Below are 20,939 nucleotides of genomic sequence, written 5' to 3' on the forward strand. Positions count from 1 at the left end.
TAGACTGAGGCGTTGAAGTAGGGACGTCTGAGCCGAGGACAGCAAAAGGATTAGATACAGGAGTGATTATGGGAGAGGTAACCACAGAGGTGGGTGTAGAAGATGGGATACCAGAAGTGGGGGGACGTTTTGAAACACGGGAATAAGAAACACGTGGGAGTCTCCCTTGGAGGCGGAGATGAGAAACTGCCATGGCATAAGGGAGACCTTCTGTCTCTTTGAGGTAACGGATTTCCCGCTCGTTTAAATAGACCTGACAACGGCGAGAGTACGAAGGGTGAGCCTCATGACAGTTAAGGCAAGAGGGAGATCGATTGCAAGACGTATTAGAATGGTCATCGGCACCACAGACTGGGCATTCGGCGATAGATCTGCAATATTTCGCTGGATGGCCAAATCGCCAGCAATTTCTACACTGTTGTGGTGTAGGGATCACCTTTCGAACTTGTAACCGATGTCCTGCTATATAAACGGAGGATGGGAGTTCTCGGCTGTCAAAAGTTAAACGAGCCACATTGCTAGGGTATCGTCTCCGCCCACGGGCCGGAAGAACGTAAGTGTCTACCTTGAGGATTGGGAGATCTTGGAGTTCCAGCTGTTCTAGAATGTCGGTGCCACATGTCTGGAAATTTTGTTGAACTATGGTATGGGGCAGAATAACGGTACCACTACAAGAATTGAGGGAATGATGTTTTTCAAGGGTGACAGGAACAGTATCTATATGGGTAAGACGAGAGAGCTCACGAGCCTGGGTAGCATTCTGTACGGTAATGATGCGCGTACCGCTCTTAAGAGCATGAAAAGAAATATCTTTACCAACATGGCGTAGGAGTGCCTTGCCAATACTATGGTCAGAAAGATAGGCAGTAGAGGAAGTTGGTCGTAAAGTGAAGAATTTAGTCCACTGTTCAGTCTGAAACTGAGCGTGGAAAGGTAGTGAAGGACGTGTCGATCGTTTCTGAGAAGAACGAGAAGGTGAAGGTGGAGAAGTATCATCAGCAGGTAATTGTCGTTGACGTTTAGGCGTGGGACCAGAGTTGGTCCGACGTGGAACGGGTCGGCGATTTGAAAATTGCCGCACCGTAGAGGGAGAGGCCGGAAGCATAGTCAGAGGAGAGCGAAGGTCTGATAAATCGAAGGAGTCAGTCGAGGCCTCAGTACCTGAAGCGGGTGAGGAAACAGCACCGGCAATAGGTACAGAGGCATGAGGAATGTCTGAAGAGTGGTCCAAAGACGAGGCGGGGTCAGAACGGGGTGCGGTATCAAGAAGGGGCCCGGGGGTACCAGGTTCATGGACTAGGGCTGCCATGGTTAGGTTACTTCTTTCTTTTTGTTTTTAAGAAAAAAAAAGAAAGAAGAAAAGAAAATAAAAATAAAAAAAAGAAAAAAAAAGGGGGGACCGGGGAGGGATAGTTCCTAGGAGGGATGAAAGGGCCAGAAATCTCCCTCCGCGCCCAAGAGGACTCGACACCGCTAGTAGCGCAGATGCAGCATGGAACCCGTGCCATACCCTACCCTTCATGCCAGTAAACCAGCAATCTGGGATAGCAACCTCACATCTGCCGAGCTACCTCGGTGGACAAAAGAGAGGGCGGCCGGATATCCGCCACAAAGCATACCTCCTTCAGCCACCACCCCCGGAATCCGAAAGGTGGCTTCCAGAGCTACACCCGTCGCCCAAAAGACACCCAAAGCTACTCCGGGATACCGGAGAGGGATCGGGACATCCCTAGGCAATCCAGATTCCACGGCAAACTACGCCACCGCCAAGAAACCTCAACGGAATGGGATGGACCCCGGTGTCCTTTCTCCTACCTAGGAACTAGCGCGCCTGTGGGAGAAATCCCAAAGGACAAAAAGAGGAAGGGCAAAAGGGAGGAGTGGGGAGGAGGAGGAGGAAAGGAAAAAGGGGAGGATGGGGAGGATGGGATAGGGGAGGGGAGATTGGGGGGTAATTAGGTTCGGTCTGAGGAAGAAGACCGATAGGTCTAATTCCTCAGACCAAGAGCCTCTTCACCACGCCAAGGAGCCCCCCTTGAAGAGGAGCCTATGAAATACATTAATATTAATACTGTACTGGACTGAGAAGAACAATCTATGTGCATAAGGGTAGTTTTTGTAGATCAAAAATATAAGACACTGACATTTGTTTCTTTATTCTGAAATGCAAAGTTTCAACATGCTTGTGTTTCGCAACTGAAAAAGCCAAGAATTACAATGAAAATGTGAAGTGACAACTTAAAAATACAAATATTGAACAGTGCTTAATGAATCATTACAGTTTAACTAAGAATGGAATAAGAAAATATTCAGATTATTAAATGTTATGAGGGGAAAACACTAAACCTGTAAGGGTTACAAAATGCCTGGAGAATGGGAGGTAATTAGGTTTGATTCGAGGAAGAGGGGTATCTCTAATTCCTCAAATCAAGAGCCCTTCACCAGCAGCAAGGCACCCCCCCCTGAAGGGAAAATATGCAGAAAAACAAAATCGCTCACCATGAAAACTTTACAAATTTCTCCGATTTAATTACAACACCTTTACCACCAAGTATGATCGTGTATCACAAACATTACAAAGTTCTTCAAAAAATGCACACACAAATTTCATCCCTCTGGCTGATCTCAACTGTCACATGTACTCCCTGAGTTACAATTTTATTGAAATTCTGGCAAAATTACTCAATGTACTGCTCACATCATTCACTTATCCTAGGCATTCCTATTATAAAACTATCCATGTGATTCTCTCTCGGACTTTCTTTGATAAAACCGTAAGAGAGCATGTTCAAATTTTTCTCCAACAGTTCTCTTGGTGAACAATTTACGTATTCTCTCAAGCCTCTTCTCCTTTTCTTCAAGCTCACTCTCTTTCTTGACATTTACAATATTTTCACTTGAAACCTTATCACCATTTGTTTTGTCTTTTTTGTCTTTATCACTTATGCTCTCCTTGGTAGAGGATCTTTCTCTTCGTTTGGGAGATTTTGGTTCTTCTTTGATATTTCGTCTTTCTCGACTCGTGGATCTATTCTGTGAATGAGAGCGACTGCCTCTTCGCCTGGAATGAGGACTCCTGGACTTACTACGTTTATGTTTTCTATCTCTTGATCGTGACCTCTCCCTTCCTCTGTGGTTTTTGTCACGTTCTCTGGATCTATCTCTACCATGTTTTCTATCTTTTGATTTGTCCCTTCTTTCTCTTTCCTGTGATCGATCACTATCTTTCTTCTTATCTGGAGAGCGATACTTGTCTCTTCCTCTATCTCTTTCTCTCTCTCTCCCTTTTCCTCTCAACTCTTCTTTTCTCTCTCCCATAGTTTTGTATTTGTTTCTTCTGTCTCTATAAGATTCAACTTTTTCTTCATCCTCAGATGCCGAACTCACTTTTTCTTGCTTAGTTGTCTTTGGTCTTCGTCTTGCTTGTCTTTCTGGTGATTCACTCAAGTCTCGTTGAGTGCGGTAGTGCTTCTGCCGCTTTATGTCGTCTCTTCTCTTTATAATTTCAACTTCGTTATTTTCTTCTTCCTCGCTCTCTGGTTCCTTTTTAACTTCAATATCACCCATCTTTTGTTTGAAAAGGTGATTATAAAAAGCACCAAAATTTTTGTGCTTCAATACATCAATTTTTTCTGTAAAAAAAGAAAAAAAGAAAAAAAAAAAGTTAAATTTATTAGTCTCACTATACTGGGTAAAAAATATTACAGTGTCTAATACACTTCAATATATTCATTTAATGCCTAATACAGTAAATCAAAAGAAATACAGAGAGTAGGACCAAGAAATTTTGAACATTTTGTAGAGATTCATTATACTGTACCATTGCATAGTGGACTCATCCACTGATGATGGAGGTACAATTTTTTTTTTTCTCAACAAGTCGGCCGTCTCCCACCGAGGCAGGGTGACCCAAAAAAGAAAGAAAATCCCCAAAAAGAAAATACTTTCATCATCATTCAACACTTTCACCACACTCGCACATTATCACTGTTTTTGCAGAGGTGCTCAGAATACAACAGTTTAGAAGCATACACATATAAAGATACACAACATATCCCTCCAAACTGCCAATATCCCAAACCCCTCCTTTAAAGTGCAGGCATTGTATTGTACTTCCCATTTCCAGGACTCAAGTCCGACTATATGAAAATAACCGGTTTCCCTGAATCCCTTCACTAAATATTACCCTGCTCACACTCCAACAGATCGTCAGGTCCCAAGTACCATTCGTCTCCATTCACTCCTATCTAACACGCTCACGCACGCTTGCTGAAGTCCAAGCCCCTTGCCCACAAAACCTCCTTTACCCCCTCTCTCCAACCCTTTCAAGGACGACCCCTACCCCGCCTTCCTTCCCCTATAGATTTATATGCTTTCCATGTCATTCTACTTTGATCCATTCTCTCTAAATGACCAAACCACCTCAACAACCCCTCTTCTGCCCTCTGACTAATACTTTTATTAACTCCACACCTTTTCCTAATTTCCACACTCCGAATTTTCTGCATAATATTTATACCACACATTGCCCTTAAACAGGACATCCCCACTGCCTCCAACCGTCTCCTCGCTGCTGCATTTACCACCCAAGCTTCACACCCATATAAGAGTGTTGGTACTACTATACTTTCATACATTCCCTTCTTTGCCTCCATAGATAACGTTTTTTGACTCCACATATACCTCAATGCACCACTCACCTTTTTTCCCTCATCAATTCTATGATTAACCTCATCCTTCATAAATCCATCCGCCGACACGTCAGCTCCCAAGTATCTGAAAACATTCACTTATTCCATACTCCTCCTCCCCAATTTGATATCCAATTTTTCTTTATCTAACTCATTTGATACCCTCATCACCTTACTCTTTTCTATGTTCACTTTCAACTTTCTACCTTTACACACATTCCCAAACTCATCCACTAACCTTTGGAATTTTTCTTTAGAATCTCCCATAAGCACAGTATCATCAGCAAAAAGTAACTGTGTCAATTCCCATTTTGAATTTGATTCCCCAAAATTTAATCCCACCCCTCTCCCGAACACCCTAGCATTGGAACAAATGTTCAATGTAAATAAATCATTACCATTTTTTTCTTTGTCTGTGTGTGTGTGAGTGACCTAATTCATGTCTGCAGAAATAAATCATTATGATTGCAACCAAATATAAACATGTCAATAGTTCATTACTACTGTAACTTGTTCAGCTATCAAAACTTTGCAGCCAAGTCCCTGGACCCATTATGTGCCTCTGTAATGTTTTGACTACCGTCCACAGGGTGTACATACCGGTACATAATAAAGACATTAAACTAATTAACAAATGAGCGATAGAAGCTTGTGTGTTCCATACTTCACTGTAAAAAGATTACTTAGTTATTAAATTTACACTCCCTATGAAAGCAAAAGGCTCTGCAGGAGATGCAACGTTTCCCCAATGAAAAGCAGGGGTGCCACGAGTACACTGAGAGTACACAATAAGTGTCAGGGACCCAAGACTGTTCAACCGTCTCCCAGCATACATAAGGGGGATTACCAATAGACCCCTGGCTGTCTTCAAGAAGGTGTTGGACAGGTACCTAAAGTCAGTATCTGACCAGCCGGGCTGTGGTTTGTATGTCTGTCTGCATGTGGCTAGCAGTAACAACCTGACATATCAGACCCTGATCCATGAAGCCTGGTCTCAGACCAGGCCACTGGGGCGTTGACCCCTGAAACCCTCTCCAGGTATACTCCAGGTATCCTCTCCTCAAATATATGGGAAATCATCAAAAGACTCAAAGTGTTTTCAAGAGGGACTTTGAAAAGTTCCTCCAGATAGTTTCTGATCAGATGGCTGTGGTCCTTACCCTAGATTGCATGCTACTAGCACCAATAGCCTAACTGATCAGTCTATCAACCAGGAGGCCTTGGACAGGGCTCAGGAACCAATGATCCAGAGTACCAACAACAGGTAAGTTTGAGTGCTTCCTTTCATGCCAGCATGAGTGAGCCTAATGAAAAATAATAATACTGAGGAAACAATGTTGTGAGCCAAAACTGAACATTATGAACAACTCAATGGCAAATTCTGCTTTGTGGATTTCGCTTTTCTCAAATTTAACTCTAAAAATTCAATATTTGAACCTGGAATTTCAGGGTAAAGATGAAGACTCAAATCATTAGCTTAACTAAAGAAGAATGAAAGTCACAATACAATGGCTGGAACACTTCACAGCTAACCTACAAACTGGAGGTGAAACAACATACTGCTTCAGTCCATCCTGGACTGTTATTAAGCCGAAAGTTGAAGAAATTACATAATTCATGTTAAGCGCTAAACCCATACGAGTCATTCAGCACAAGATGTGATGGAAGCTTGGTCCTCCATCTGAGCATGAGACAAACATGCTTCCTATTTGTACTCATGAACCCACAAAATATTTCTTGTATAATACTGCCCTGAGAAATTCATTAACCCACTTTAAAAAATTAACACTGGCCATCTCCCACCAAGGCAGGGTGATCCTAAGAAGGAAACATTTACTATCACTCATTTAATGTCTGTCTTGTTAGATTTGTGCAGATATCAAATTTCCAATGACCCTCTGATAAGGAAATTACTATATTCATAAGGAAGCACTTGGCCTTTAATATAAAGGTTATACAGTGCTTGGGGAATGGGAACTAGGTTTGGCCTGAGGAAGGGGAGGGTAGCTCAAATTCCTTGCCTTAAGGGCCCTTCACTGGCACGAAGACAAGCCTTCCTCTTGAAGTGTTACAACAGCTGAGCAAGCTAGGAAAATGGGACAATGAAGCCAAGCAATTAGACAATAATGGCATTCTTCAATATCCACCAACAGTAATAATCTGGTCGAGCAGGTAAGCACCAGACAAGCCTGGCCCATGCACGGGTTCCTGGAGTAAAAAAAAAATCTGGGAACTCATCGAAGGTATATCAAAGGAATATCCTATTATTTCCACACCTCATCTAGTCAGGTTTTGTCATTTACCTTCTTGCATCTCTTCTAACTTGGCCTCTGCTTCAGCTTTCTTCAGTTCTTCCATCTTCTTGACATATGAAGCTGTGACAAATGACTCCTTGTCAGCAAATTCTTCTCCCTCTGCCTCCCGTTCTTTTTGGACTTTGCGTTCAGTGCGACGTTCATCTTCCAGTTTGCGCTTCTCTGCGTGCTTTATTATGTTGTGAATATATTTTGGCTGAAATGAAAATTTAGTCTTTAAACATAAGTTTTTAAGCATTTTTAAAAGAACTCATTAATTAATTGCCAGGAGCAATGGGCTAGTAACCATTTCTCCTGTATACATTACTAAAGTTAAAAAGAGAAACTTTTGTTTTTCTTTTTGGGTCACCCTGCTTCAGTGGGATATGGCCAGTTTGTTGAAAGAAGGAATTTACATCAAGTTCAGGTGATTTTTAACAGTGAAACTAAAGTTTCATGCGCTAATAGGAGGGGTGTTTAGTAATGCCCAATGTCCATTAAATCCAAATGATAAGATTGTTTTTCCATCATCACAACTATTAAATGGGAAAACAATTTATTCTGTGGACTGTAACATTAACAGACAATTCTGGACTTATGAGAGACTGTTCTTTCTGAACTCTGCCCATGGTTTCCAGACATAGCCCGGACAATGGATTTTGTCCATTAAATCCATCTTTAATGCTAAAGAAGAAATGACTTAATATTATATTAAAAGAACAAAGTAAGTTTTCAGTTCTCTATTTATTGTTTCTACCGTGTTGATGATTTCTTTGAAAAGCATTACAAGTATATATATCCCCATCCATAAATCAATACAGGAGTGTCCTGCTTTACAGAGCTCTACTTTACGATGTTTCACTAACGCAGCACTTTTCAATTATACCCATTAATTTATTCAGACTCCCTACAACAAGTATATCCACTCTTACTATAAGCTAAGGATGAAAATATTCTATGGAAAGCAGTGTGTGTACTGTACATGTATATGCATTTTTTGGCCTAGTTCTATTGGTCACTTAATATAATGATAAGTGTAAACATGTTATTAGGCTTTTATGTGCCCTCCTGTACAGCAGTAGCCTGGAACCTAACCTGCTGTTTTACAATAATGCAGACTACTGCATTATTGTAATAAATGCATAAATGATGTCAACCCATTCGTGACTGCTTATGAGACAAGCCAGTTGGACACATTGGTTGGTGATGTCATTTGTTTACTCTAAACATTGACAAAAATCGAACATTTCCGCTACTTTGAACTCGATTTCAAAGTACTTCCCATTGTGAAACCAATCAATATCATATCTATTTCTGTAATACATCTTCCATTCTATCAAATGAGTCAAAAAAAACGAGAATACACCATAAATCTATAAGAAAATATACTGCAAAGTCCCTGTTTTGCACCAATAACATGGCCACAGTTTTTTTCTCATTATGCACTGCGTGCTGGAGAATTTTTTTTATATAGTGCACACTTACCACACAGACCTATTCATTCATATGTAGGCCCAAATTTACCGGCCACAACTTAACTGAGTGAGCGGAGTTTACTGCGACCAACAGTGGCTTCAAAACCACCTGATCTTTTATGGACAACATACATTGTATGTGCTTTATACAACAAAAAGCATTTCTTTTATTCGTTGGAACCATGGCTAGGGCTAAAAGTGAGCAGGCTATAACAATAAATGAAGAAAATGAAATTGGAATGACTTATGCAGCATGTAGTGCCACCAAACAGTAGCGGCAGGTTGGCGTGGCAACCCCGGAAATTAGAAATTATGCTAGCTGAAATTAGTGATGGATTACTGATGAAACCGGATTACTGATTGGCAGATTAGTGATGGCCGACCTGTATTGTTACTGTTACCTTTTTCTCAGCTGTCTGTTTCCTTGCAGCTACTTCAGCTGTTTTTGTAGCTTGCATTTCATCATACACTTCATCGTATTGGAATACTGAAGAATCTTCTTCCAGAGCTTCTCGTAGTAAGCGCTTCTGTAAGCTCTGCTGTCCAGAATTGCCTGCTGATTTCTGAAATTAAACCAAAATTGTAGAATAAGTGATACAGTAATGTATGTATTTAAAAAAAATTCCAGGAACTACATAATGTAATTTTATGTAAAAATTTAACCAGAGGATAGACTATGGTTGGAAAAATTTGATAATGGTACAGGCTGAAATATAATGTGTAGTAACTCCCTTTCAGGGGTGAGGTTTACAGTGGACCCCCGGCATACGATATTAATCCGTTCGTAAGAGCTCATCGTATGCCGAAATTATCGCAAGGCAAATTAATTTTCCCCATAAGAAATAATGGAAATCAAATTAATCCGTGCAAGACACCACAAAGTATGAAAAAAAATTTTTTACATGAAATATTAATTTTAATACACACAAACTGACACTTACCTTTATTGAAGTTCTGGTGATGATTGATGGGATGGAAGGAGGGGAAAGTGTGGAAGTTGTTAATGTTTAGAAGGGGAATCCCCTTCCATTAGGACTTTAGGTAGCACGTCCTTTTCCAGGGTTACTTCCCTCCTTTTAATGCCACTAAGACCAGCTGACCGTGGTGCAGCAACAGCTGACCGTGGTGCAGCAGCAGCTGTCCGTGGTGCAGCAACAGATGATGGTGGTGTAGCAGCAGCTGACCGTGGTGCAACAGCAGCTCACCATGGTTTGGCAACAGCTGACTGGTGCAGCAACAGCTGACCGTGGTGCAGCAACAGTTGACTTTGGTGCAGCAGCAGCTGACCATGGTTCAGCAGCAGCTGACTGTGGTTCAGCAGCACCTGACTGTGGTGCAGCAACAGCTGACTGTGGTGCAGCAACAGCTGATGGTGGTCCAGCAGCAGCTGACTGGTGCAGCAGCGGCTGACCGTGGTGCAACAGCAGCTCACCGTGGTTCAGCAACAGCTGACTGGTGCAGCAACAGCTGACCGTGGTGCAGCAACAGCTGACCGTGGCACGATAGTATGTATTTCCCACCCTTTTTACATATGATCGCTTAAGAGATGGTATCTCCTGCTATCTGTTTTTCGTTTATCCACACCAATAACAGTCTCTCAACATCTTTGAGAACTTGTGATCTCTGTTTTGAAAACAAACTTGCACCTTTTGCAAGAACAGCTTCCTTGATTGCTGTTTTGTTGGCCACAATAGTAGCGATGGTTGATTGGGGTTTGGTATACAACCTGGCCAGCTCCGAGACACGCACTCCACTTGGAGCAGGACGGCTATATATATAGGCAGGAGGTGGCGGTGGCGGTGGCGGCGGCGGCGGCGGCAGCGGCAGCAGCAGCAGCAGCAGCAGCAGCAGCAGCAGCAGCAGCAGCAGCAGCAGCAGCAGCAGCAGTAGTAGTAGTAGTACAAGAGTTGTATATAATACCGACAAGATGAAATTAAGACACATGCACAACACCCGGGCATCCCCATCATAGACGTTTCGCCATCCAGACAGCCACTGGATGGCGAAACGTCCACAACATCTTGTCGGTATTATATACAATTCTTGTACTACTACTACTACTACTACCTCCATCTCTTCCTGCCTATATATAGCCGTCCTGCTCCACCTCTGTTAGTGTGACTTTGTCAATGGTCCAAGTCGGACCGAAACGTCGTTGTAAGCTTCTCTCTTTTATGTGTGGGTTATTTGTGTATCGTTCCAGTCACGGTATTGTGCCTTTTTGTTATTTATTAATAGAAGCTTTCTTGGGGCCCATGGTGACTTATTTTGCAGGTATAATCACTAAAAATGCTGTGATATGAAATGTACTGATTGTATGCATGGATGCGACCGCACTGGCTGGCTTGTAAACACTGGTACGCACGGGGCAGCTGAGGACACACGTGGGATGCATCCCGGACGAATCGCATGTGGCGAGGCAAAATTTTTGCGTTAAAATGTATCATATGCCGGATTTAACGTATGCCGATGCCATCGTATGCCTGGGGTCCACTGTACTTACTCCGGATTAAAAAGAAAAGCTTGGAAAAAATAAGGAGTTACGAAAAAACTATAACACAGTCGTTTGTAGTGACTACAAGCCAGTGTAACATAAGTACATATGACGTTTTAACCCTTTCAGGGTTGGCAGGCCCTCTCTTAAAACTGTCTGAAGACGAAGTGGAGTCGGTGTTTGCTGTCTCCATCAGGAATCTCAGCCGCCCTCAGAATGCAAGACAGACGCAATTCCGATCAAAGAAAATCCCACAAGGTTTCACCTTGCCTGTATATATAGGATCAGAACCTCGAATCTGGGGTTTGACGGCCATCATAATCCACATTACTCTTATATCACTGCTTTCTGGTCTTTATAAGCATAAGTTAGTACATGTACATCACATATAATGTTTTGCAGGTCAATGAGGTAGTGACCTGCAAAAAGGTAAATGCATTCACCATTAATCATTAGCTCTGTTGCTAGAAGTGTGTTGACATCACTGCTTAGATGACCCTCTGAACTGTAACATTCTTACCCATCCATGAAAGTGCAGGCACTGTACGTCCCACCTCCAGGATTAACATTCTCACCCATCTTTCAGAGTGCAGGCACTGTACTTCCCACCTCCAGGACTCAAGTCTGATTAACTAGTTTCCTTGAATCCCTTCATAATTGTTACTTGCTCACACTCCAACAGCACATCAAGTCACAAAAACCACTTGCCTCTACTCATTCTAACATGCTCACATATGCCTGTTGGACATCCAAGCATCTAATGCTCAAAATTTCCTTTACCTCCTCCTTCCAACCCTTTCTGGGATGACCCCTTACCCCTCCTTTTCCAGATTTATTCACCTTTAAGTCATTTTATTTTCTTCCATCCTCTTTAACCCTTTGACTGTCGCAGGCCCCTTTCTGAAACTGTCATTCTATGTCAATAAATTTTTGAAAAAAAAAAATTATTTTTTCTTATGAAATGATAGAAAATCTTTTCCCGATGGTAATGACACCAAAAGTATGAAATTTGGTCGAAAACTCAGGGAATTACGCTCCCGTGAAGTTAGTGGTCTGGGCTACATATACGTATCAGCGATTTCGCCGACTTTGAGCCCTGTTTATAGCCAATTCCGTTGTTCCAGTCAACCAAACTCATAGCTATTTCTTTAGAACTCCATTCTATCTACCAATTGACTACAAGAAACCGCCCATTTACCGATTTGAACTACCCAATAAAGTGGTCAGAAATTGGCAATTTGGCCAATTTCACACAAATTAAAAAAGATGCCAGTTTCAAAATAGGGTCCAGAATAAACAATGTAGACATTCTTGGCACTAAAATAACATATCCTCTGTTCATTAGTCACATCTCTAGGCCCCTCTTATATTACTATTGCTTTCTATTTTGATTTTTTATTCATACAAAAAAATACAAAATTTACTGGTATGCAGACTACTGCATTATTGTAAAAATGGTATAAATAATATAAGTGCACTAGTGAAAGAATATTAGACTCCCCAGCTGACGTGTATTGGACTTGTGGTGTGATTTGCTTACTCTTGAACATTGGTAAAAATCGAACATTTCTGCTACTTTGAGCTCAATTTCAAGGTCGTTTTCATCATGAAAGTAATCAAAATCATCTCTATTTCTGTAATATGTTTTCCATTTTATCACATGAGACCATGAAAACAAGAATACAACGATAAATACTATACGAAAATACACCTCAAAGTCGGCGTTTTAATCCAAAAAAACTGTCAGTTTTTTTTTTCTCATTACGCACTGCGTGCTGCAGGATTTTTTTTTATGTGGTGCACACTGACCACACAGACCCATTCTCTCACATGTGGGCCTACCAGCTTTCTCCCGCTAGATTTGAAGCCGCTAGAATTTAATTACGTCAGAAACAGTGGCGCGTAAGACGTACGTATATATACGGCGTAAACAGTCAAAGGGGTTAAATGCCCTAAGCACCTCATAGCAACCTCTTTCAGCCCTTGGAACAATGCTTCTTGTAACCCATCACCCATATCTAATCACCAAGCTCTAAATTCTCCACATACTATACACACCACACATTGTCCTGAACATGACATCTCTACTGCCTCCAGCCTCCTCCTTGTTGCAACATTCACCACCTACCCATACTTCACACCCATATAAGAGCTTTGGTAAAGTCATACTCTCATATATTCCTCTCTTTGCTTCCATGGATAATGTTCTTTGTCTCCACAGACTCCTCAGAGCACCACTCACCTGTTTTCCTCTCATCATTCCTATGGTTCACCTTGTCTTTCATAGACCTATTTGCTGACAAGGCCACTCCCAAATGTCTGAACATATTAATTTCCTCCATACTCCCTCCCTCCAATCTGATATCTTTCATTAGCTAATTTTTTTGTGTTATCCTCATCTCCTTACTCTTTCCTACATTCACTTTTAATTTTCTTCTTTTACATACTCTCCCAAACTTCTCTTCAGCAAAAAAAGCAACTGTGACAACTCCCACTTTGTGTTAGATTCTTTATCTATCAATCCTAATCCTCCTGCTAACACCTGATCATTCACTTCTCTTACAACTCCATCTATAAATATATTGAACAATCATGGTGATATCAACACATCTTTGTCTAAGGCCTACTTTTACTGGGAAATAATCTCCCTCTCTACTACATACCCATACCTGTTCCTCACTATCCTTGTAAAAACTCTTTAACTGCTTTCAGAAACCTACTACCTCCTCCATAAACTTGCAACATAATAATAATAATTTTATTATTTCAACATGATATATGTTTGTACAAAGGAGTATAACAGTTGGGAGTCGAGTGGTACCCTAATTTACGAGTGCCCCAACTTACGAGTTTTCTGAGTTACGAGCCGTCACTCGGTCAATTTTTTGCTTTGAGTTGGAAGCCAAAATCCGAGTTGTGAGTAGTTGGCAGCGTATCTGAAGTCAAATTCAACTCTGTACCCAGAGGACTGTCAGGTACTTCGCTCCATCCCACATGTTCTTCCAAAACATAGCTGGAAGGATAATACTCCCAGATTGTAGTGCAGGCCTCCGTGATATTTACCTGTCTCACAGAGGTTCCTTCAGTGGGTGGAGTACTGATAGTGGTGGGTGGAGTAGTGATGGTGGTGGGTGGAGTAGTGATGGTGGTGGATGGAGTAGTGAGGGTGGTGGGTGTAGTAGAGATGGTGGTGGGTGGAGTAGTGAAGATGGTGGGTGGAGTAGTGATGGTGGTGGGTGAAGAAGTGATGGTGGTGGGTGGAGTAATGAGGGTGGTGGGTGGAGTTATGAGGGTGGTGGGTGGAATAGTGAAGAGTGTAGCAAGTAAGTTAAACAATTAAGCGATAGAGTTCATGCTATATGGCTTTAATAAGTTTGGTAAAGAGGAATTACAGTTTTGATTATAAACCTAAGGCAGACACAGTGGAATGATTATTATTTGACAGGATTACAGATATTAAGAGTAAGTATTTATTGATTATAATGTTTTGTTTATGTTCATGATATTGAGCAAATGCATGTATAGTTTTTACATATGTATTTATAATGGGCTGGGATAGGTTAAGGAGATAAGGTATTTTTTAACTGTAGTTTTAAAAATGCTGCTAGATGAAACAGTGGTTCTGGAGATTTCTGGCAGAGAGTTCCAGATTTTGGACCCTTTTATGTACATTGAGTTATTGAAAAGATTTAACCTGCCATGGGGAATGTCATAGAGATTGTTGTGCCTAGTATTATGTCTATGGGTCCTATTGCAACTGTCAAGAAAGCGTTTCAGGTCGAGATTTATATTAAAATTTATTGTTCTGTAAATGTAGGTTACACAGTAGTATGAGTGAATGTTTTGTATAGTGAGTAGATTTAGGTCTTTGAAGAGTGAGGGGGGTGTTATCTAGCAGTGGATTGTGTAATCATTCACACCACAGCTTTTTGTTGAGTTATTATTGGTTTTAGGTAATTTGTTGTTGTGGATCCCCAGACACAAATAGCATAGGTGAGGTAAGGGTAGATCAGTGAATAGTATAGTATAAGTAATGCTTCATTCATTCGTGTTGATTCTCCGGTACTTCCGGCCCGGGTCTTCTCCAGATGGTGACCCGGCAGTGGCCCCCCCAGGTGGGGGGTGTTGTTAATCTTCTTTCTTCTTTCTTGGGCCCTCTGGTTGGAGGGTGTCTTCTATCTTGCGTTGACTCCCCAGGAGGAAAGTGTCTTCTCGCTTCAGAAGTGCAGTCGGGCAGAGGCAGCAATTAAAGGGTCGATTGGAGCCACACCCCAGCTTTAGCAGACAGCAAAGTACTGGGGAAACTTATCTCTTTGGTGTGAGGTCAGTGGTAGTAGTGCTGAGTGAGGGTACCATCTTCCTGAGTTCCATTCTGTAGAGTCCTGAAAATCTGCTGTGTGATATGGTTGATTACTAGTGGGCGAGTTATTGATAGGCTTCGAGGAAGCAGGTCGTCAAAGGTGTATGGATAGGTTGGTTCACAAGTGTACTTGACTGTTCAATCCTGGAGATGTTGAACAATTTCCTGGGTATACATTTTTTCGCTGTATTGTTTGGTAGTGTAAAAGAATACACCGTTCATAATGTGGTGTTCTTTTTGTCGTGAGGGAATGGTCGTGGCACGGCGTGTTGCATCCCCAGGCTCTTACTTTTTGGCTTTCTTGGCTGGTGGCTGTACTGGTGGAGGCGAGGCTCGTGAATGGTGAGTTGCATCAGCGGTAGGAGCAGGTGTTGGTGGACTCTCATTGGTGGGCTGGGTCGGTGCCTCGATGGTCTCTGATTGGTCCATCTCTGCATCGAGTGGAAGGTGTGGTAGCGGTGTAGCAGCGGTGATGTTGGCGACATTAGCAGTGGATTTTATGATCTCATTGGAAGGTGGGGATGCAGGGAATGTAAAACCAGGCATATTGTTGAACTTGAAGAGTTCGTTGATGGTGGAGTTGAAGGAACCAGGCTCAGCTATATTCTGTACATGAGCATACATGATGCAGTAAAGAATCTTGGTAGAGTCGCCAGCAGGGGCTGGCAGGGAAGTGGTGGAGGCAGCTTGCGTGGCGTGTAGGATCTTGGTAGTGTCTGCTTGAAGCTTGGTGATAGCTGCATATGTGGTTTTTTCTGGGTTGGGTTTTTTTGTTGTTGTAGTTGTTTTTTGAGTATGTCTCTTCTGGTTGGGCATTTGGCAGCAAGTGTATGGTGGTCATTCTTGCAGTTCAAGCATTTAGGTGGTGAGGCAGCAGTGCAGTTTTTGAAGTCATGTCCCTCAAGGCCACAGGTGGAGCAGAACTTCTTGCCTTTGGCAGGGCAGTCTTTGGTGGTATGTAAGAATGAGTAACAGTTATAGCACTGTGGAATTTGTTGGTATTTTTCTGCTTCAATGAAGGCTGGGTTGATCTGGAAGTAGTGGATAGCCAGGCCCTCAGCAAGAGCTCTGGCTGCCATGTTGACGTCACTGAAGGTGACCTTCAGCATGGATGAGGCATTGGGTATTTTAGTGATGAATTCCACCTTGGCCCAGCGGTTCTGCGCTTCAATGGACAACTTGATCTCTTCAGTATCCTGTGCAGTGATGAGTCTGTCGAGTCACTTGAGGAACACAGTTCTGGCCCTCAGAGCTGGGGAAGTCAAGACAAGAAAGCTCTGATCTCGTAGAGTGGTTGTAGAAGTAGTGGTAAGTAGTTTCTCGGCCTCAGTGTCATCAGAACAGACGACAACAAAGGCCTCCTTGAGCGTTAGTATCGCATTACATTTGACTTGCAATCTGCCACTGATGACAGCTGCAAGTGCTAGCTTGGATGAGTCATTGACTGTCCCACTCGCTGGTTTGATCTTTTCCACGTTCGAGTAGCGCATTTGTTTGTGGTATATAGTAATGTATCTTTGAGAGGATGCCAACTGTTTTAGATACTGTTTTTGTTATGTGTTGGATATGGGTGTCGAATTTCAGGTTGCTGTCAAGGTGCAGACCTAGGAATTTTCCCTCATTTTGTTTAACAATAGGGATGATGATAAGCATAATGTTTAGTTGGACCTCACTTGCTCTACTTCCAAACATAGTGTAGAAGGTTTTGTCTATATGTATTAAGTGTAAGTTTATTGACAGTCATCCATGTTATTTTTGCAAGCTCCTCATTAACAATAGTGTTGAGTGAGTCTAGATTAGGGTGGGAGATGACAAAAGTGTTGTCAGCAAAGAGAATAAGCATAAGTTGTTGTGATACACTTGGAAGATCGTTGATGTATAAAAGGAAAAGGAGGGGGCCAGAAATGCTTCCCTGTGGTACACCCGTGTCCAGGGGTCTCGTTGAGGACGTTGTGTCCTTGATAGAGACGTATTGCTTTCTATTAGTAATGTAAGACTTGATAAATGCAAGTGTGTGGCCTCTTATACCATAATGATCAAGCCTGAGGAGTAGGATACTGTGGTCTACTGTATCAAAAGCTTTCATAAGGTCATTAAAGAGTCCAAGCGGGTATTCATTTTTTCCAGTGCTGTGTAAAGTAGGTCTGGCATTTTTATTATTGCTTCATTTGTACTTTTGTTCCTCCTGAAGCCAAACTGGCAGGGGTTGAGGATGATTTGTGATATAATGAAGGAGTATAATCTTTTGTGTGTGGGATTCTCAAAGATTTTTGGAAAGTAAAGACAAGTTTGATATTGGCCTGTATTTCTTTACATCTTTTGGGTCACCATCTTTGTGTAGTGGTGTAATCCTTGCTATTTTGAGTGATGCTGGGAAAGTATTGGTTTCTAGTGATTTGTTAAAGAGTAATGTAATGGTGGGTGAAAGGACTTGAGTTGCTCGTTTGTACAGTAGTGGTGGTACTTTGGCTATATTTCCTGATTTGTTTTTTAGAGAGTTAATAATCATGGGTAACCTCAGTGTGCTCTGTTGGTGTAAGATAGAGGAATATTGGGAAGTTTCACTCTAGATAATCATTAGCTCAGGCATTGGCATTTGGAATTTTACTGGCGAGATTTGATCCTGTGGTTGAGAAGAAGTCATTTATCTTGTTAGCTCTATCAGTAAGCTGGAGTTTTGGTTTATTCAGTTTAGAGTGTCTTCCAGGCTGGGACTTTCTGATTAATTTGGTGAGGACTGACGTATAGTGTTTGATAAATTCTTTAGTTATTAAGCCCCTTCTATATTGTTTTTCATATTGATGTTTCATTTCAGTGGATCTTAGAAGGCTGTTAGTAAGCCATGGGCAACTTAGTCTTTTATTAGTGATGTGTTTAGTTTTTATGGGACAATGTTTGTTATATAGTCTATGTATTTTGTTTAGAAAGATGTCTATCCATTCTTCAATACCAACAGCATTGGAAAATTTTGTATCCCAGTTACTGATGCCTCATCATAGAGTCGAAAAGAGAACTTATTTCATTGGGTGCTTACAAATGTTTGTTAGGAGGAAATTTGGGTAGTGGTCAGTAGTGTTGTCCGTGATTATCCCCACTACAAAGGGGGGAGCTAGTGTGTTGATCCTTATATGGTCAGTTATGGTTGCACTTGTCTCAGTTAGTCTTGTTGGTTTTGTAATTGTTGGTATGAGTAATGTATTATTCATACCGTTCATGAAATCAGTTACAGGTTGGGCATCTGTTACACCAAGTTAATGTTGAAGTCTCCTGCTAGAAGTAGGTGGTGCTTATTCATGTGTGTATCTGTAGTCAGTGTTTTTAGCTTATCACTAAAAGCTTGAATGTTAGTATGAGGCATCCTGTATATGACGCCAATTGCTATAGTTTTTTTTATTTTTTTTTCAGAGAAGTTTGCAAATGTGTTTATATTCACCATATTCATCACTGAAGGATATGGTGTTGCAACATGATAACTCATTAGAATAATAGCTGTCAGTACCTCCCCTAATTTATTCTGGCCTGTAGTTGTGGATTGCTGTGTATCCTGGTAGTGTGTGGATGTCTATTGTGTCTTTCTTAAGCCAGGTTTCAGTAAGAATAATACAGGAGAAGGTTAGCTTCAGTGAATCTAGGAGTGCCAGGAGGTCATCATAGTGTTTACTTAGGGATCTGATATTGCCACACTGCTCCCCTATCCACTCTATCATATGCCTTTTCTAAATCCATAAATGCAACAAAAACTTTCCTACCTTTTTCTAAATATTGTTCACTTATATTCTTCAATGTAAACACTTGATCTACACATCCCCCTACCCATTGTAAAGCCCCTCTGTTCATCTGCAGTCCTGCTCTCTGTCTTATCTCTAATTCTTTCAGAAATAATCCAGGCTTATTCACCTATAATTCTTGTACTTTTATATCCTTTTCCCTCATAGAAAAGAACTATGCATGCTCTCTGTCAGTTCCTAAGCACCCTTCCTCCTTTCATGCATATACTGTACAAATACACTAACCATTCCATAATTATATTCTCACCTGTTTTTAACATGTTTTGATCCCATCAATCCCACCTGCTTTACCCCCTTTCATTTTACCCACAGCCTCCAGCACCTCCCTCACATTTACATCTCACGCTTCTTTACCCTAAAAGTTGTTATACCTCCCTAGCCAGTGTATAAGATCACTGCCTCATTTTCTTCAACAACATTTAACAGCTTCTCAAAAGATTCCCTCCATCTTCCCAATACTTTCAAATACCCATCTAATTCCCTTCTTTTATTTTGCACTGTTAAATCTATTTGTACCTGTAATTGTTTTACATGATGGTAGGATTGCTGGTGTCTTTTTTCTGTCTCATAAACATGCAAGATTTCAGGTACGTCTTGCTACTTCTTCTTAAACTTAGATCACACTACACATACATGTACAAGCATATATATACACACCCCTCTGGGTTTTCTTCTATTTTCTTTCTAGTTCTTGTTCTTGTTTATTTCCTCTTATCTCCATGGGGAAGTGGAACAGAATTCTTCCTTCGTAAGCCATGCGTGTTGTAAGAGGTGACTAAAATGCCGGGAGCAAAGGGCTAATAACCCCTTCTCCTGTACAAATTACTAAATTTAAAAAGAAAAACTTCAGTTTTTCTTTTTGGGCCACCCTGCCTTGGTGGGATACGGTCAGTTTGTTAAAAAAAAAAATCTATTTGTGGTTTAGGCTTTCTCAACTTATTGATATCATTCCAAAGCTTTTTCTTATTCACAGCAAAATTTGTTGAGAAAACTTTACCCCGTTCTAATTTGTTCTCCTTTTACACTCCCTCACCCCTCTCTTAGCCTCTTACTCTCTCTATAATACTCCTCACTCTTTATATCACTTCTTTCAACAAACCGGTCATATGCCACCCAGGCAGGATGGGTTTTCAGGTATGTCGTGCTACTACTACCAACATATCACTTCTACATTGTAAAAATCTCAAATAGCCCAACTTTTTCTTCCTTTCCATCTTTTTTTCTTGATCATCCCATCAGTTGCTCCTCTTCCCTCCTGCACTCACCCTTCTATATCCACAAACTTCTGCTGAACACTAACACTTATTCTAAAATATACCCCATACCTCTTCAACCTCCTCCTCATTACCTGTACTCTCTGGCCCATCTTTCTCCCCATATTTTCTTCTCTTTTAACTCTTAAGCTCTCAGTCATGTAATATTGTCACAGTGGCCAGTGTCCTTGTAGTATAAGTGTGTATAATTACTAGCGTCCTCATGTATGCTGTGCGTGATTAATTTTGTCTTTGTCATGAGAGAATGAGTGTGTGCAGTGGGTGTGCACAGTGTAACCAGAATCCTGCCCCATGTAGGGCATGACTTCTCACCTTGTGTTTGTGTTCAGTTATCAACTTTGACAATTATTTAGGGTGGCTTTCATGGCTTTATTGGCTGTTTTTTGGTGTTAATTGAATGATTGGAAGACATAAGATTAGATTTTGTTTGTATTTTTAGCCTGGGGGGAGGGTTAGCCATCCAGGATAACCTGGGGGAGGGTTAGCCACCCAGGATAACCCAATAAAGTCAGTGCATCATCGAGGACTGTCTGTCTTATTTCCATTGTGGTCTTTTAAACTTG

General features: G+C 41.4%; 1 protein-coding gene across 1 annotated transcript in view; it reads right to left on the reverse strand.

The window, feature by feature from the left end:
• Positions 1-2,140: 2,140 nt before the first annotated feature.
• LOC128703082 (nuclear speckle splicing regulatory protein 1) overlaps positions 2,141-20,939 on the reverse strand; it is a 36,139-nt gene continuing 17,340 nt past the window's right edge. The window contains exons 3-5 of the mRNA XM_070103619.1: positions 8,862-9,023; positions 6,995-7,202; positions 2,141-3,632 (exon numbers count right to left, since the gene is read on the reverse strand). Coding sequence (XP_069959720.1) covers positions 2,734-3,632; positions 6,995-7,202; positions 8,862-9,023 — 1,269 coding nt within the window. The 3' untranslated portion in view covers positions 2,141-2,733. The remainder of the gene's footprint in view (positions 3,633-6,994; positions 7,203-8,861; positions 9,024-20,939) is intronic.

The sequence above is a fragment of the Cherax quadricarinatus genome, chromosome 86, assembly GCF_038502225.1.
Source record: "Cherax quadricarinatus isolate ZL_2023a chromosome 86, ASM3850222v1, whole genome shotgun sequence".
Taxonomy (NCBI): Eukaryota; Metazoa; Arthropoda; class Malacostraca; order Decapoda; family Parastacidae; genus Cherax; species Cherax quadricarinatus.